The 20,223-nt window shown below is 38.2% G+C and overlaps 1 protein-coding gene and 1 pseudogene across 1 annotated transcript in view; both read right to left on the bottom strand.

The window, feature by feature from the left end:
• LOC134326792 (zinc finger protein 850-like) overlaps window positions 1-20,223 on the bottom strand; it is a gene marked incomplete at both ends in the record, with an annotated part of 81,708 nt that overhangs the window by 22,021 nt on the left and 39,464 nt on the right. Inside the window, one exon of the mRNA XM_063008950.1 lies at window positions 5,856-6,476. Coding sequence (XP_062865020.1) covers window positions 5,856-6,476 — 621 coding nt within the window. The remainder of the gene's footprint in view (window positions 1-5,855; window positions 6,477-20,223) is intronic.
• Window positions 16,920-17,033, bottom strand: LOC134327173 (5S ribosomal RNA; annotated as a pseudogene).

Raw genomic sequence — 20,223 nt, 5'->3', positions numbered from 1 at the left:
CTCGCAGCTGAATGTTGTTTCTCCAGTGTTTTCGCAGCTGACTTCGGACGCCTCTCCAGGGTCCTCACAGCTGAATCAAGGAGATTCTCAAGGATTTGTGCAGCTGATTAATGACGTTTCTCCAGAGTTTTTGCAGCTGACTCCCGAAGCCTCTTCGCCAGGCTCCACGCAGCTGACTCCCGAAGCCTCTTCGCCAGGCTCCACGCAGCTGACTCCCGAAGCCTCTTCGCCAGGCTCTACGCAGCTGACTCCCGAAGCCTCTTCGCCAGGCTCCACGCAGCTGACTCCCGAAGCCTCTTCGCCAGGCTCCACGCAGCTGGCTTCTGTTCCCGTGTTGGTGCTCTCCGATGGCGCTTCTGTTCCTGAGTTGGTACCCCCAGAGGGTGCTTCTGTTCCTGAGTTGGTGTCCTCCGATGGCACTTCAGTTCATGAGTTGGCGCCCTTAGATGGTGCTTCTGGCTCCTCGTCAGCGGCCCCCGATGGCGCTTCTGAACTCTTGTCGGCACCCCCTGACAGTGCTTCTGAACCCTCGTTGGCGCCCCCCGACGGCGCTTCTGGATTTCCGTCGGCACCCCGAGTTACCGCACTTATGTCATGCCTGCCTCGGAACGTTATGAATTACTTTAAATTCGCCCCGCAGGGTCCAGGACCCCCTTTTTTTTTGTGTTTATATTTGGGCACGCCGGGAGTCGTGCCTACAGGGGGGGCTACTGTCACACTTGAGCCTTCTGTGTGCTCCTGTCTGCCACACCCACCTCTATTGGAGCAATCAGCCTCCAGCCAGCTCCCCTCTCTGGATTGGTTCTCTGGGGCTAATTAGCCCCGGCTGCAATATATTTAAGAGAGGTACTGGGAGAGGCTGGTGGGGATTATTGGATTTGTTTCATGGTTGCTCTGTTTGACTAATGTATCTCTGTCTGGTTCATATAGATCCTGATCTATTCTGGTTTGTTCTTGTCGTTGCCTTTGTCATGTTGAGTCTGTTTAGTCATGGTTAGTCTGTTTAGTCCTGTTCAGTCTGTTTAGTCCTGTTTAGTCCTGTTAGTCTGTTTAGCCCAGTGAGTCTGTTTAGCCCAGTGAGTCTGTTTAGCCCAGTTAGTGTGTTTAGCCCAGTTAGTCTGTTTAGCCCAGTTAGTCTGTTTAGTCCTGTTCAGTCTGTTTAGCCCAGTTAGTCTGTTTAGCCCAGTGAGTCTGTTTAACCCTGTTAGTCTGTTTAGTCCTGTTCAGTCTGTTTAGTCCTGTTCAGTCTGTTTAGCCCTGTTAGTCTGTTTAGTCCTGTTCAGTCTGTTTAGTCCTGTTCTGTCAGTTTAACCCTGTCTTGTCTTATTATTAAAATTCATCAGTCTATCACACATCTCTGCGTTTGTGTCCGCCCCTCCTGTCCGTCTAGCCCACAGAGCGTTACAATGGGACTAAACTCACGGTCCATGTATTTGTATGTAGGCTTGAGCTGGAGTGACAATAGAAGATAGATGTAAATGACTGGGTGGGTAATAATTGTAAATAGTTCATCATGTAACCTGAAATCCTAAATCATTATTAATAAAGATTGGAGAGATCTAATCTTTTATTAGATTTAAAACGATTATAAAATAAATAAAAAATACTAAGGTTTAGATGCCCACTTAAACTTTAAGCATAGTATAAAAAAGGGTTTAAATGCGCAGTAAAATCTGCAGTATAGATAGAGCAACCCAGCTTATTTAAAGTCCAGAAGAAAAAAAAATAACCACACCATCTTGAGAATGCCCACAGCTAAACAGGGTCGGATCTGGTTAGTACTTGGATGGGAGACCGCCTGGGAATACCAGGTGCTGGAAGCTTTTACTCACACACACCCACCTTCACTCCAAACCTCCTGTTACACACTGACCCAGTGGCTTTTTCTTCATCAAAGCTACACAATGAGACAAAGATCAGCTCGTTCTTTCATTCTTACTACAGTAAAATGCATTCAACTGACTTTTAAAGTGAAGTTCAAAATGTTGTACAGACATCGCCGTTATCTAGTGGTGCTAGAAATAAATTACAGCTTGTTACTTAACTAAAATTGTAATGGGATTACTTTACTCATTACATCCTGGAAAATGTAATCTCGTTCCTCATTACTTTACTTTCACGTTACATTCTAAACCCAAACAAATACTGTATACTGGAATCACATCTACAAACAAATTCCATTTATTTACTTTATTTATTTAGTAAAAAAAAAAAAATCATCTCTTGTGCAGAGATATACCCCAGCTAGCACAATCATCTGGCCCAGTTCCCACTTTTCTATCGGCACCGTCGGCCGAGTGTCAGAATCGGCTAGAATCAATGTAGCCAGATCCGGCCCAGTTGTCACCACAGCTGGGTTTGGCTGGTTCTCGTAGAAACGCGTGCGCACCGACGCTGCCCAGCTAGCAAGATAGATCTGGGCCGATTCCGGCTCCGGTTTGGCAGTGTCGGCTGTCTGTCGGCTCGGCACCCCACATCTGGCCCGATTATGGCTGCATGTCGGCACTGTTGGCTGACTGAGACTCGGCTACATTGCGGCACCCCACATCTGGCCAGAATATGGCTGCATGTTGGCTGACTGAGACTCAAAGCAACTTTTTTAATTCAATATAATAGTTGTATATGTATGTATAACATTATTTTACAGTCGCTTGATAAGCTTGTTTGACTTGAACCAGATGTACGTACGCTAAACCATGATAACTGTTTATAAGAATGATAACTGACAAGTGATTTTTAACTATTATCTTAATGTTAATACATGGTGGTGTCAGGTAGAATCAGTTCACTATGAAAGGTTCCCTGAACGCATGTGCGAGGAGCCTCAAGCATTAAGTTCAGTTTAAATAAGAGAACCATTATCTTTTACACTTATTCACTGAGCTTTTCAAGGTAACATTAACTGCTGCTCTTTAGGACTAAAAACTTACTAAAACTTTATATTACAAATACTGATATACTGTAGTAACAGAACATATATATACATTGGTTTTGTGCAGGGCTAGTGCGTCTTTTACTGGTTCTTGGTGTTTTTGCAGACGTTTCACCTTCTCCAGAGTGGAGTTCCATCGTGTCTTCAGCCCATGTGCAACTTGCTGTTTTTCTAATTCAGAGGTATTAGGTGGACTATGTTTGAAGTGCCCCACCACCTTGCGACACTTAGAAAGTGCACAGTCAAATATACTATTTTGTAGGGACACTGTAACAGTACGTTGAATGCTGTGTGTGATGCATGGCAAATGTTCGAACGGTAGGTGCCTCGTCGCTGCTATCATATTTCTTGCACTATCTGTGCTTAGGGTACTCACTTTACTTTCGATGTTCCACTGCTTCGCCACATCCATAAAATGTTCGGCACAGGTCACAGCATGATGCCTCTCCTCTGTTTTCATGACCGTTAAAGCATGTGAATGAAGTTGCCACTGTTCATCTATATAATGACCTGTAACTCCGAGATAGCTGTCGTTACCTAGTGATGTCCAATAATCACCCGTAAGAGCAATAGTGGCTGTGAGTTCCAAATCCTGAGCTAGTTTTGCCCTCTCCGTTTCATATAGCTCGTGAATTCTGTTGACGATAGTTGATCTCGAGCGTAGCTCATAAGATGGGTCCTTGGAAGCGAGCCTAATTATGTCGCGCAGACCCTCGTCCTGCACTATGTTAATTGGTCTGCATGCTGTGGCTATCCATTTAGCAATTGCTACCGTTAATTTGTTGGAGGTGGGCTGGTCCATCGTCTGCCGGCGAACATTGTCCAGTGTTGTCTGTCGTACATTGCCAGAGCTCAACCTGCTGCCAAATGTGTGCTTGGCTTGCATGTGGTATTTCAAGCTGGATTGAAATACCACATACCACATGTTACAGTTTAACAAATACATTTATTCATCAATAAAAAAAATTGTCTCCTGACCCCTCAGTTGGTCTTGGTCAATTGGTGATAGCTAAACTCTGACAATAACTGCAAACAGCTTTTGTTTTGTCAAGTGAGCCATCTGGCAAACTTTTGAAATGAAACTTCACGTTTAACAGACCTTTCTCCATCACTCACGTACTCCTCTACTTTTAATGATAGATGCCGTGCACGGTCAAGTATCAACATGAACTACAGATGACTCGCAGGGCCAAATGCGTTAACGGCACTATTTTTTTTAATCACGTTAAACTGAGATCGCGTTAATGCGTTATTATCGCGTTAACTTCGACAGCCCTAATATATATATATATATATATATATTTTACAGAGTATTTTCATAGCAATAAGAAGCAAGAACAGTTGTAGTAGTACCAGTGACCATTAAAGGAAAGCCTTTTAAAAATCTACTGCAGGCCTTAACTGGGCCTAATAATGGTTGTTCTGGCTAGCAGGTGGTTAAGTGCTGGCTTATTGCTGGCAGTCATGGCTGGGATCCGGGCAGCCGTATATGGGCCACAATCTAACCGTCATTTATTTTGACACCGGGCCAGATCCAGCTGCCGGATGTGGGCCGACACAAAAAGTTCCGGCATGCCGGATATATTCATAATTTTTTTGCTAGCTGGGTGCCCACCCAGTTCTTTACATCTATCTTCTATTGTCACTCCAGCTCAAGCCTACATACAAATACATGGACAGTGAGTTTAGTCCCATTTAACAACTGTGGACACATTTGCTGACATCGGATTCAAAACCAAACTCTCATCACACAGAGGACTCAGATGGAATTTACAGTTTAACAAATACATTTATTCATCAATAAAAAAACAATTGCCTCCTGACCCCTCAGTTGGTCTTGGTCAATTGGTCACCTCCATGATAAGGAAACGCCTAAACTACCACAATAGTATTTATTTATTTTTAAATGTAATTTTAAAACATGTCAGTGCAGTCTGTATTAGGATTTATATGAACTGGGTTTTATGCACTAGAAGATGGTGGGATAATTAAATGTAAATATGAGTATTTCTTTTAACAAAGGAGTTTAGCTACCACTAATTTGGTCTATAAATAAACACAAAGAACAAAGACTCATGATGATAGAACAATGCAACACTGTTCAGTCCACAGCCCTCCATTCACACCTTCTCATGTACATTCTGGTTGAGGATGGTTCATTATTTGCTAAGTGGAAATCATCTAAAGACTAGAATTTTGGAGTGTAGACCTAAAAGTGTTAAAGTAAGAGGCTATTCATTTATGAAAACTTTGCATTCATAATATGAAGAATTCTTGCAAACACCATAAAGACCAGGGTAAAATTCTTCCACTTGAAAGTAAAAGTTGTTTTGTGTTTATTAAAGTAGATTAAACTTGAATAAAGAACAAAAACAGATTCAGATCTGAGGTTGGTACATTACACCACATTACATTTGATGATTAATAATAATATTCATACCATCATGTACATTTGATAATTGAAGTAGAACAGTTCTAGTGGATATTAGTAGAAAAAGAAAGCACACACAGCTCTTTCTGTACATGCAGTAGTGGAGTATCATTTTATTTTCTCCTCTGAATGCGCTGGTGTTTTTCAAGACGACTTCAGTCACAAAAACGTAACTTCTGTGTGACCGTACTGGTGTCTATTAAAAATGCTGCTTCCAGTAAAACTTCATCTGCACTATAAGCAGCAATATGGGTCATCCTCTTATGTGAATGCGCTGGTGTGGTGTACTTAAAGAATATTCCTTTCACTAAAGTTCTTTTCAGACAGTGAATGGTGATATGACTTCTCTCCTGTGTGAATGCGCTGGTGTTGTTGGAGAACATAATATGCAATAAAATACTTCCCACACTCTTAACAGTGATGTAGTTTTTCTATGTGAATACGCTGATGCTGTTTGAGATTCCTTTCATGAGCAAAAATCTTTCCACACACTGAGCAGTAATACGGTTTCTCTCCTGTGTGAATACGCTGGTGTACTTTAAGGGCACTACTTTGAGTAAAACTCTTTCCACACTCGGTGCAGTGATATGGTTTCTCTCCTGTGTGAATACGCTGGTGGTTTTGAAGGCTACCATGTTCAGCAAAATTGTTTCCACACTCTGAGCAGTAATATGGTTTCTCTCCTGTGTGAACACGCTGGTGTTTTTGAAGGGTACCCTGTTGAGCAAAACTCTTTCCACACTCAGAGCAGTTATACGGTTTCTCTCCTGTGTGAATACGCTGGTGTTTTTTTAGGTTAACATGTTGAGCAAAACTCTTTCCACACTCTGAGCAGTGATATGGCTTCTCTCCAGTGTGAACACGCTGGTGTACTTTAAGGTCACTACTTCGAATAAAACTCTTTCCACACTCTGAGCAGTGATACGGCTTCTCTCCTGTGTGAATTCGCTGGTGTTGTTGGAGTGTACATCGTTGACTAAAACTTTTTCCACACTCCGAGCAGTGATACGGCTTCTCTCCTGTGTGAACACGCTGGTGTACTTTAAGGTTACTGCTTTGAGTAAAACTCTTTTCACACTCTGAACACTGAAATGGCTTCTCTCCTGTGTGAATGTGCTGGTGTCGTTGAAGATTACTCTGCATAGTAAAACTCTGCCCACACCGTGAGTAGTGATATGGCTTCTCTCCTGTATGAATGCGCTGGTGTTGACGAATAGGGTGTTCCAAGTACCAAAAAAATACAATGTTTAAATTGTATAATTTTTTCATTTAATATTGTGCACAAATGTGTCACCTATGTAAATATGTATTTTATTTCTCAGCATTTCGCTTATTTGATAATTTTAGTGTTGTTGACACACAACAAGGGCACAAAAATGTCATTCAGTGCAACGACTAATTTATGACAAAATACACACATAAGGAACAATCTTATCCATTTCAAATTTATAAGTTTAGTATATCTCTTACAAAAGATTTAAAACCTCAGAAGAAACTGTACTTTTGAATTTTCTGTGCATTGTTTGTCTTGGGATTTTGTTTATTTGTATACAAGATGTTTTTGCTACACATTCTATTCTATTTAAAACCCAATCAAACTCTGTTTTCTATGAAGCAGGCCTGGATTCTCTTGCATTCACATGAAAAAAATATATAATAATGACTTATTACAGTTATTTTAAGCAAATGTTTTTGTTGCACTGTATGATGATTTTATGTTGCACTGAATGACATACTCCAAATTATCCTGTTACATCAGAATATTCATGACTTAATTTGTTTTTAAGTTCTTTATTGATTAAAGTAGCAATAGTAGAATGAAATTATGCCACACCAGTGGCAAGTATGTGTTATAATTAGGGCTGTCAAACGATTAAAATTTTTAATCGCGATTAATCTCAGAATTTCATATAGTTAATCGCGATTAATCGCATTAAATAAAATCTGTGTAAATGTTATAGAAAACAAGGTTTTTTAAGTGAAATGTGAAAAGTGGACGTTTCTACACGAAGTGAGTGTGTTTTGACCCTTTTGGGGCTTCCATAGTTCATGGACTAGCGTGCTTGACTCCGGTATTCAGTGCCGTAACAGATTAAGTTAATAAAGTGTTTTGCTCCCGACAACTTGTGAATATACCGTGTATTTATTTCTTTATTATGCAAGTGCATCCCTACGACGCTCAGTTACAGTGTATCACAAAAGTGAGTACACCCCTCACATTTCTGCAAATATTTCATTATATCTTTTCATGGGACAACACTATAGACATGAAACTTGGATATAACTTAGAGTAGTCAGTGTACAACTTGTATAGCAGTGTAGATTTACTGTCTTCTGAAAATAACTCAACACACAGCCATTAATGTCTAAATACCTGGCAACATAAGTGAGTACACCCCACAGTGAACATGTCCAAATTGTGCCCAAATGTGTCGTTGCCCCTCCCTGGTGTCATGTGTCAAGGTCCCAGGTGTAAATGGGGGGCAGGGCTGTTAAATTTGGTGTTTTGGGTACAATTCTCTCATACTGGCCACTGGATATTCAACATGGCACCTCATGGCAAAGAACACTCTGAGGATGTGAGAAATAGAATTGTTGCTCTCCACAAAGATGGCCTGGGCTATAAGAAGATTGCTAACACCCTGAAACTGAGCTACAGCATGGTGGCCAAGGTCATACAGCGGTTTTCCAGGACAGGTTCCACTCGGAACAGGCTTTGCCAGGGTCGACCAAAGAAGTTGAGTCCACGTGTTCGGCGTCATATCCAGAGGTTGGCTTTAAAAAATAGACACATGAGTGCTGCCAGCATTGCTGCAGAGGTTGAAGACGTGGGAGGTCAGCCTGTCAGTGCTCAGACCATACGCCGCACACTGCATCAACTCGGTCTGCATGGTCGTCACCCCAGAAGGAAGCTGACGCACAAGAAAGCCCGCAAACAGTTTGCTGAAGACAAGCAGTCCAAGAACATGGATTACTGGAATGCCCTGTGGTCTGACGAGACCAAGATAAACTTGTTTGGCTCAGATGGTGTCCAGCATGTGTGGCGGCGCCCTGGTGAGAAGTACCAAGACAACTGTATCTTGCCTACAGTCAAGCATGGTGGTGGTAGCATCATGGTCTTGGGCTGCATGAGTGTTGCTGGCACTGGGGAGCTGCAGTTCATTGAGGGAAACATGAATTCCAACATGTACTGTGACATTCTGAAACAGAGCATGATCCCCTCCCTTCGAAAACTGGGCCTCATGGCAGTTTTACAACAGGATTACGACCCCAAACACAACCTCCAAGATGACAACTGCCTTGCTGAGGAAGCTGAAGGTAAAGGTGATGGACTAAACCCAATTGAGCACCTGTGGCACATCCTCAAGTGGAAGGTGGAGGAGTTCAAGGTGTCTAACATCCACCAGCTCCGTGATGTCATCATGGAGGAGTGGAAGAGGATTCCAGTAGCAACCTGTGCAGCTCTGGTGAATTCCATGCCCAGGAGGGTTAAGGCAGTGCTGGATAATAATGGTGGTCACACAAAATATTGACACTTTGGGCACAATTTGGACATGTTCACTGTGGGGTGTACTCACTTATGTTGCCAGCCATTTAGACATTAATGGCTGTGTGTTGAGTTATTTTCAGAAGACAGTAAATCTACACTGCTATACAAGTTGTACACTGACTACTCTAACTTATATCCAAGTTTTATTTCTATAGTGTTGTCCCATGAAAAGATATAATAAAATATTTGCAGAAATGTGAGGGGTGTACTCACTTTTGTGATACACTGTATATTATTTTAACAAACCGCAAATGAAAAACGGTGGCAAGTCCGACATTAAAACGTTTGTTCTACCAGTCAAGTCTCAACATGAACTAGAATTTGCGTTAACGGCACTATTTTTTTTAATCGCGTTAAATTGAGATCGCGTTAATGCGTTATTATCGCGTTAACTTCGACAGCCCTAGTTATAATATTACTACATCATGAAAAAAGTAAGGCAATGAAAAACATAGCTAATGAAGCCATCATAACAACTTGTAAGGCACCAGAACAGTGTGGAAGTTTGGAATTTGTGTCATAACACGTGAAAAAGTTGCTGCAGTAAATCTAAATTCATTCAAAACTATTTTCTTGCTGTACATGGCTTTGGTTCTGCGATTATGATTTTGACATCAGACTTAAGGTAGTAAATTTCATCAGGTGGATTTGGCCACACAAAGGAATTTCTGTTTCAATTTTGTAGCATGCAGCTAACTTGCACCTCATCTCCTACAGACAGCAGTACCTGCCCAACGAATGGCAGGTCATCGTACTTGACTATAACAAAATCTCAGGGACCACTTCATCAAAAACATAATTATTAATATTCATTGTAATTACTGCTCTTATTAAGGAAGACTAGAATGGAAAAAAGTGGTTTTCATATTTAAAAATAATTTTAAAACATTATAAAGTCAGTATAACAACGTCATTGTCAATTTAGTGCAACAGCGAAATTCTGTTGCATTGAATGACTGTTGTTGTACTGAATGACAGAAATTTTACTTTAGCACATTTTACAGTTATCCCAGTGGTTAGCAAAAGCTAACATTGACCTTAGCTCAAAGACATTTCTACACATATTCACATTTAAATGTTAATAACCTTGTTTGTTTACAAGATTAACCGTAATATTACGTTTTCTGTGTTGTACTGAATGACACTCAGTTTTGTTCTTTAATGTACTATGTCAGTAAAAAGACATTTTTATCAAATAATGTTAAAATGCATTGACCTCGTGTGTGTGCTGAAGGGTCCCCAGGAGTCTTTTGTTGTTATAATTGGTCACATGACTGCAGTAGCTTGATTGCATATTAAAATAAGGCTTTTTATTAACGTTGTACTGAATGACAACTGAAGATTGGGAAAATGGGGACTGAAAGTATCCTGAATATTATTAATATTGAAAAACACATCTGATTGAATATTATTTAATGTCACACATGACATTTGTACAATTATGCCAAAGCAGTAAATTTTAAGTTTTACTTAAGATTAATTAGTTTTTTCTTAATGTTTTATTACTTAAAGAGGTAGGGGGACCGTTGCACTGAATGACATTTTGGGGGTTTCAAGGGTTATTTTTTCAAAAATCATACATTTTCCGTAAAAATTACTTTAGGTTTCAGTAAAGATGTACAAATGGAGTAGATTGAAGGTATATCCACTTATATTAATATAATTGTATATTATTTATCAAGTGGGGACACTAAAAAGTTACGTCTCGTCTTTGACCCTAGTACAGCACTGTTATTGGGAGTGGATGAGAAACTAGATGTAAAGAACATCAGACTTAATCATTTCACTTTGGACCACAAAACCACTTCCACCAAACTCAAAGGCTTGTTTCCCAGACAGGGATTAAGGCTTATAGTCCAGGACTACATTTAGCTTTAAATAGAGAATCTCCATTCAAAATGCTGTGTAGTCTAGGACTAGGCTTAATCCCTGTCTGTGAAACCAACCCAAAAAGTTCTATTAGAAGTCTTTTCTGTCTGATGCTGCTCAGTCCCACAATAGTTTCAACATTTTCACTCTGTTTACAGCCTCACAGCATTAAAAAGAAACAGTTAAAACAGTCTGAAAGAATTTTCCTGGATTTCTCTTTAATAGGGAATAAAGTACATTTGTCTATCTGTCTGTCTGCCTGTCAGATCTTTTAATAATGCAGTCAGCAGAAGAGGGAGACGTCACCCCCATAGATCTACAAAATGAAGGATTCCAAGAGAAACTAATAAAAAAGGAGGAGGAAGAAGATGTAAGTTACTTCTGTAAGTAAATGTGGAGCAATTTGCCATGTTAGTACAGTACAGTGTGGTTAGTATAGTAGAAATAATAAGAGAATGTGGATAGTGGGATTAGAACCTGTACTGTACCGTACTGTCCTATGGAGAAGTGCTGATACACTCCAGTCTGGATTAAATCTAAGTAGTATTTATTTGTGGTAACTAAACCCACAACCTTCAGTTTCCTCCAGTTGTTGAGCTTCTTCTTCACATATTGATGAATTTCAGGTGAAGCAGGGCTCTAGACTAACGTTTTGCACTGGTTGCACTGGTGCGCCTAACTTTTTTTCTTAGGTGCACCAGCACAAAAGTTAGGTGCACCCAAATTTTCGACCGCATCGCATTTAACACCGCAGTTTTACAGGTTCACTTTTTTTTTTTAAATCACTGTCCATACAGGCAATATTGACTTGTAAATAACTAACAATCTGGTCAACATGGCCTCGTCTGATGATCTGTTTGCTGCTGCCTGCCACTAAAAGGCAGTGGGGAGAGGGGACACTTGGGCAGTGCATTTATCGCCACATGTAATGTTTCATAGATGCATTGGGCTTTTTCAGCCTTTCAATTCGAAATGTATTAGAACCAGTCACAAATATACTATTGCCGGCCAATGTCTTCCCATGCTCTTTACAGTTAATTATAGTATTATAGTCTAATTATAGCAATTATTTTTTTATCAAAATTATAAAAATAATAATAGAGTAAATGTGTATGTATGTGTGTATATCTATTTATATGTGTGTGTATATTAAAAATTATATGTATATGTTTGTGTGTGTGTGTGTGTGTGTGTGTGTGTGTGTGTGTGTGTGTGTGTGTGTGTGTGTATGGGGCTCTAGAGTGTTAGTGTAATCTTAAATGCAGTGCATTATATTATCAGCTTTACTGAATCTTTTACACAGATTCCCAAAATCGCTTGCGGTGCACTCACTGTGTATTTTGACTACATGTATTGTAATATATTATGGTCTTTTAGTTATTTTTATATTTTACTTAACGAAAACATTGTCGTGTTTTTACTTTCACTATCGCCGCACTTTACCGCTAGCATTAGCCCCTTGCTACTGTAGAGGGTCGGCTCACCTAGCCGCTGTCCGGTGGGGATGCTTCGGGTCTTTTGCTGTGCGGTGGTGGAGGTGTGGGAATAAAGGCACACGACAGGGTAGAGTCACTTTAACTGTTTAGTCAGGACTTCAGTGAGCGTTACGACACTTTACACCGCCGAGCTCCAGAACCCGAACTTCCATTCTGGGGACATCCGGCGAGTCTCATATACAAAACTAAACTAACTGCAGAACGTCCGAACGCACGTGTATAAACCTGGTGCTGCATTCTGATTGGCTGAGCTGAATGTCGCTCACATATCACCGCTACAATATTGTCCCGCCCTTCACCATCTCTGATTGGTTTAGACCATGATATTGGCCTAATGTGTGTCTGTTGTTTTTTTTTCCATCGGACGCCTGGTCGCACCGGTGCGACCTAAGATTTTTTTTAGTCGCACCATTGAGAAAATAGGTCGCATGTGCGACCAAATTGGTCGCACTCTAGAGCCCTGTGAAGGATCTTTAATCCCTGTGGAACACGTCACCTCTGAGGAACACCTCACCCCAGAGGACCAACAGTGTGGAGGTTTCCAGATGAAGCCTGTGAAGAAGGAAGAACCTGAAGATAAAGATGAACTCAGTAAGATATTTTTTATCTTGAGTAAAATAAGATTAGGATTGAATAGAATCAGAGGAACCTGGGATGAAGCATCATACAGTGAAAGCTTGTATTGTGCTCATGCAGATCAGTGTGAGCAGGAAATGATGAATGCAGGATGAATCACGTTACAGGACTTTAGCATCAGATCTCAGTTTAACAATTACTAACAGTATTTATTATTTATAATGTTATAAATGTATTTGATTATTTTATAATGTTATAAATGTATTTGATTATTTTATAATGTTATAAATGTATTTTATTATTTATAATGTTATAAATGTATTTGATTATTTTATAATGTTATAAATGTATTTGATTATTTATAATGTTATAAATGTATTTGATTATTTTATAATGTTATAAATGTATTTTATTATTTATAATGTTATAAATGTATTTGATTATTTTATAATGTTATAAATGTATTTTATTATTTATAATGTTATAAATGTATTTGATTATTTTATAATGTTATAAATGTATTTGATTATTTATAATTTATAAATGTATATGATTATTTATAATGTTATAAATGTATTTGATTATTTTATAATGTTATAAATGTATTTTATTATTTATAATGTTATAAATGTATTTGATTATTTTATAATGTTATAAATGTATTTGATTATTTATAATGTTATAAATGTATTTATTATTTATAATGTTATAAATGTATTTTATTATTTATAATGTTATAAATGTATTTGATATTTTATAATGTTATAAATGTATTTGATTATTTATAATGTTATAAATGTATTTGATTATTTATAATGTTATAAATGTATTTGATTATTTATAATGTTATAAATGTATTTGATTATTTATAATGTTATAAATGTATTTATTATTTATAATGTTATAAATGTATTTTATTATTTATAATGTTATAAATGTATTTGATATTTTATAATGTTATAAATGTATTTGATTATTTATAATGTTATAAATGTATATGATTATTTATAATGTTATAAATGTATTTATTATTTATAATGTTATAAATGTATTTGATTATTTATAATGTTATAAATGTATTTATTATTTATAATGTTATAAATGTATTTATTATTTATAATGTTATAAATGTATTTATTATTTATAATGTTATAAATGTATTTGATTATTTATAATGTTATAAATGTATATGATTATTTATAATGTTATAAATGTATTTGATTATTTATAATGTTATAATTGTATTTGATTATTTATAATGTTATAAATGTATTTGATTATTTATAATGTTATAAATGTATATGATTATTTATAATGTTATAAATGTATTTGATTATTTATAATGTTATAAATGTATATGATTATTTATAATGTTATAAATGTATTTGATTATTTATAATGTTATAATTGTATTTGATTATTTATAATGTTATAAATGTATATGATTATTTATAATGTTATAAATGTATTTGATTATTTATAATGTTATAATTGTATTTGATTATTTATAATGTTATAAATGTATTTGATTATTTATAATGTTATAAATGTATATTATTATTTATAATGTTATAAATGTATATGATTATTTATAATGTTATAAATGTATTTGATTATTTATAATGTTATAAATGTATATGATTATTTATAATGTTATAAATGTATTTGATTATGTATAATGTTATAAATGTATTTGATTATTTATAATGTTATAAATGTATATGATTATTTATAATGTTATAAATGTATTTGATTATTTTCTGCTTCAGAACTGAACAAGGATTTCTGCTGCTCCTCGTGTCCACGTTCCTCTACAACCCAAAATCAGCTCCACAATCACATCAAGAGCTGCAACCATGATAAATATGAGACTCTGGTGAAGATTAAGACTGAACATGAGGATCTGACGCCCACCAGAAACTCCAGTAATCAGCAAACGTCCTCTGGTACTGTCAGCATTAACACCTCTCTCAGTCCCACACAGGAAGAAGGAAACGTCTGCTCACAGTGTGGGAAGAGCTTCAGTACCCGGGGTGCTCTCAAAATACACCAGCGCATTCACACTGGAGATAAATTGTATCAGTGCTCACAGTGTGGCAAGAGCTTCAAGTTTCAGAGTGCTTTCAAAATACACCAACGCATTCACACAGGAGAGAAACCTTATTCCTGCTTACAGTGTGGGAAGAGTTTTAATCAACAGAGTGCTCTCAAAACACACCAGCACATTCACACTGGAGTGAAACCATATCAGTGCTCACAGTGTGTGAAGAGCTTTAGATGTCTGGGTGCTCTTAAAATACATCAGCGCATTCACACGGGAGAGAAACCGTATCAGTGCTCACAGTGTGGAAAGAGTTTTAATACACAGAGTTATCTCAAAACACACCAGCACATTCACAGAGGAGAGAAACCGTATCAGTGTTCACAGTGTGGAAAAAGTTTTAATCGACAGAGTCATCTCAAAAAACACCAGCGCATTCACACTGGAGAGAAACCGTATCAGTGCTCACAGTGTGGGACGAGTTTTAATACACAGAGTAATCTCAAAACACACCAGCGCATTCACAGAGGAGAGAAACCGTATCAGTGTTCACAGTGTGGAAAAAGTTTTTATCAACAGAGTCATCTCAAAAAACACCAGCGCATTCACACTGGAGAGAAACCGTATCAGTGCTCAAAGTGTGAGAAGAGTTTTAACAGACAGGACTCTCTCAAAAAACACCAGCGCATTCACACTGGAGAGAAACCGTATCAGTGCTCACATTGTGGGAAGAGTTTTGTTACACAGATTAATCTCAAAAATCACCAGCGCATTCACAGTGGAGAGAAACCATATCGGTGCTCACAGTGTGGAAAGAGTTTTAATCAACACAGTAATCTCAAAGTACACCAGCGCATTCACACTGGAGAGAAACCGTATCAGTGCTCACAGTGTAGAAAGAGTTTTATTACACAGAGTAATCTCAAAAAACACCAGCGCATTCACACTGGAGAGAAACCATATCAGCGCTCACAGTGTGGAAAGAGTTTTAATATACAGAGTAATCTCTACACCCACCAGCACATTCACACTGGAGAGAAACTGTATCAGTGATCTCAGTCTGTATGCACAGGAATCAAACTCAGATGATCAGATTGTAAAAGGTCTAAGAAAGAAAGAACAGAGTTAGAGAAGCATGTTGGAGAACTAAACATGACATTAGAGGAACTGCTTGGAAGAACGTCTAAAGGACTACAGTCTGTTGTTCAACTCCAGCTGCTGCTGTTCAACTCCAAACATGCCATTATTTCAATTAGCCAAACTTAATGACCCTTCTGTAAATGGTTTAATGTGCACACTGCTGCTACTGGCTTGTTTTTCTTTTCTACATTGTAAGTTCATATCATACCTTCAGGTTCATGTTATTTGAGGTCTGTGTTTTGTTCATTTATATGAATGCTTTCCATTCTTGCAGGAGTGTGGGTTTACCTTCCACTTCAATAGGGAGGCGTGTCCAGCCCTGCTACAGAAACTGTCATTCTGTCCCTGTTAAAAACTTTAGCTTAGTTAAAGCAAATAAAGACACATTTAAAATCTTCATCTTTTATTACAGGATTAAAGTTACATAGTTGACCCATGGTAAAAAAAGAACCTCACAGTTGGGATTTTGTAACAGCTCAGCACAGTGGTCAAACTGCACAATTCATTGCATTGCATTCTGCCTTTTCTTTCCTGCATAACAAAAACAGTCGCCATTGCAGGTTTACAAAAACTCTTGGGACAGAAGAGCCATAAACACTTTCTAATGTTTATATATTATACAAATGAAATAATAATAAAGTCACAAATTTGTACCCACGCAACAAGCTGCAATATACAGTATTTCTAGCACAACTAGATGGCGACGATGTCTGTACAACATTTTTGTACAACTTCACTTTAAAAGTCAGTTGAATGTGTTTTACTGTAGTAAGAATGAAAGTATGAGCTGATCTTTGTCTCGTTGTGTTGCTTTGATGAAGAAAAAGCCGCTGGGTCAGTGTGTAACAGGAGGTTTGGAGTGAAGGTGGGTGTGTGTGGACAAAAGCTTGCAGCACCTGGTATTCCCAGGCGGTCTCCCATCCAAGTACTAACCAGGCCCAACCCTGCTTTCGAGATCGGACGAGATCTGGTGTTCTCAGGGTGGTGTGGCCGTAAGCGAGAGACGCTGTAAACAAGCTGCTTCTTATAGACGTCCGTCGTTCAGCCTTTCACTTGCTGTGTGTCGTCTTTTACTTTCTCTGTTCTACACGCAGCTTTTCAAATAAAAGATCCTGAAACAGTGACAAAACACACAGAGAACCACACACACTACTCAGCTGCTGCTGCTGATCCACTTTCACCTGCATTTAGTACAAAAACACCACAACAAATCATCTGGATTCAACCTTTTCTTAACCATGTACAAGAAAACTGCTAAAAATGAAAACAATAGAATTTGAACAATGCAAAATAAACCTTTCTATAAACGTTTACTAGGAAAAGTGAAGGTACAACCTAAACACACACTGGAGCAGATTGTTCCCAGACCTAGGAGTCAAAGATATATATATAAATAGATATAAAACACTTTTGCTAAAACACAATTTAATTTTAATGAATTAAGATTATATAGAATAAATTTGTGTAAATCTCCAAATGAACCTGCTAATATCATTTCTAACAGAACACTGTTTTAATGTAAGTAAAGAATGTTTGTTTTCCTTTTTTATATATTTATTGTATATTACTGGTAGTGTTTTTAACAAACGTGTCAGTCCAGAATCCAAGATTAAAAATGTGTCCTTTAAAAGACACTTTCTAGCTGTTGGCATAATAAAGTGTCCGTCTGTCCTTTTTATTCAAGCACCTACAGCTTACAGTCACACCTGAATCAGATGAGGACAGACCATGGGAACCAGGTGAGGATTGCAAGCAGGAAGTGCAGGCAATGATGGAGGGAAGGAGGAGGATGAAAGATGCTGTCTAGTATCAGTAACTGTAAAATCTTACCATGATTTGTTTTTGAGGAACTTGGCATCCATATATTTAATTGTTTGCTGAATATTGAAGGCAAACACAGAGTATCACATCATGACCACAAGTTTTTACTGATATGTTGACAGTTTTGAACAGGAAATACAGACTACACAACAGTCTTAGACTCCTAAGATTATATATAAAGTTATAAAAATAGAATAAGTACAAATAATCATAAATACAGTAAAAAGTAAGAAGTAGATGTAGTTTGACTTCACCCATCATGCTTTGTGGCTCCATCTACTGTAGTTCATTTGCACACGTTCCATAAATAATGAGCTACACTGCAAAAAATGATTTTTTGACTTAGTAAATAGAGTGAAGATTTTTAAAGTACTTTATACAAGATTATTCTAGTACAGTCTTGCTACTTAAGAATTTCACATATAATTTAGTGTGTTACTTTGTGTTTCTTTGTAACTATTTGTCATCAAATATATTAGTAAATTTTTTTCTAAATACCAAGTAAAATTAACTATGTTTTTCATTTCTTGGATTGAAGCAAAGCAAAACTAAAAACTTCTAGTAAATATTACTTTATGTTCCACGCATGCGCATTGCCTGGCAAGTTCGGACATGTTTCACACACACAGTGCAAAACGAGCTGCTGAGACTTTTGAATCTTCTCAAGTCTTCTCACCACCAAGTTTTTCGGTTGTTGAGGACATACTTTGGCCAAAGAGGACTGTTTTATGGTAAGTTGTCATTTTTTAAGAAATTATATTACCATGCCAGTTAATATTATAAATTTTTAAAATGTGTTTAACTTTCTACACTATTGACTCCAAATTAGCATCCGTTAGCATTTACATTTACATTTACATTTTCAGCATTTAGCAGACGCTCTTATCCAGAGCGACTTACAGAAGTGCTTCCATAGTGAACATTTCATTCCTTAAGTTTAGATAGACAACAGTCGACGAACACAACTCTGCTAAAACCTGTTAGAACCAAAGTGCCTTTTTTCTTTTTTTTTTTTTTTTTTTTAAATGGAAAAGATTGGAATAAAGTGTTAGTAAATAAGTACAGATCAGCCTAAGTGTTTAGTGAAAAGGTGTGTTTTTAATCGTTTTTTAAAGACAGCAAGAGACTCAGCTGTTCGGACAGACAGAGGAAGTTCGTTCCACCATTTGGGCGCTAGAACAGAGAACAGCCTTGATGCTTGTCTTCCTTTAGTCCTGGATGGAGGCTCAAGTCGAGCTAGACTAGAGGCTCGGAGGTTGCGTGGTACAGAGCGGGGTTTGATTAGACCCCGAAGGTAGCTTGGGGCTGGTCCATTTTTGGCTTTGTAGGCGAGCGTCAGTGTTTTAAACTGAATGCGTGCAGCTACAGGAAGCCAGTGAAGAGAACGTAGCAGTGGGGTGATGTGGCAGTGTTTAGGTTGGTTAAAGACCAGACGGGCAGCTGCATTTTGAATGAGCTGTAAGGGTTTAATAGTGGCCATGGGAGCTCCTGCCAGGAGGGAGTTGCAGTAGTCCAACCGAGAGATTACAAGTGATTGCACCAGAATCTGGGTAGCTTCTCTGGAGAGAAATGGCCGAATCTTCCTGATGTTGTACAGGAGGAACCGGCACGATCTCGTCATGTTGGCAATATAAGGAGAGAAGGTCAGCTGGTTATCCAGGACAACACCAAGACTTCTTACCTTATCAGATGGTCTAATCTGGAAGTCATCCAGAGAAATGACTAGGTCCTGGGTTGGAGACAGATCTCCAGGAATGAGCAACATCTCTGTCTTGCTGGGATTAAGTTTTAGATGATGAGCTGACATCCATTGTGAGATATCTCGCAGACATGCTGAGATGCGAGCTGAGACTTGCGTGTCTGAAGAAGGAAATGACAGAACAAGCTGAGTGTCATCTGCATAGGAGTGGTAGGAGAAGCCATGGGAGGCTATGACCTTACCCAGAGAGCAGGTGTAGATAGAGAAGAGAAGTGGGCCAAGTACAGAGCCCTGAGGAACACCGGTTGAGAGAGTGCATGGGGTAGATATGGATCCCCTCCATGACACTTGGTAGGAGCGCCCTTCCAGGTAGGAGGCCATCCATTGCCATGCTGAACCTGTTACTCCAAGGTTGGAGAGAGTGGTCAGGAGAATGCTGTGATTCACTGTGTCGAAGGCTGCAGAAAGGTCAAGAAGAATAAGAACAGATGACAGTTTGGCTGCATGAAGCTTCTCAGTAACAGCTACAAGTGCTGTTTCTGTAGAATGTGCTGCCTTGAAGCCAGACTGGTACGGATCGTGGAGATCATTCTGAGTAAGAAAGGCAGATAGTTGGTTATAGACAGCACGTTCAAGAATTTTGGATAGAAAAGAGAGGAGTGAGACAG

This window comes from Trichomycterus rosablanca, chromosome 14 (assembly GCF_030014385.1).
Source record: "Trichomycterus rosablanca isolate fTriRos1 chromosome 14, fTriRos1.hap1, whole genome shotgun sequence".
Lineage (NCBI taxonomy): Eukaryota > Metazoa > Chordata > Actinopteri > Siluriformes > Trichomycteridae > Trichomycterus > Trichomycterus rosablanca.
The sequence above is the reverse complement of the archived record's forward strand: the minus strand, read 5'-3'. Positions and strand labels throughout refer to the sequence as shown.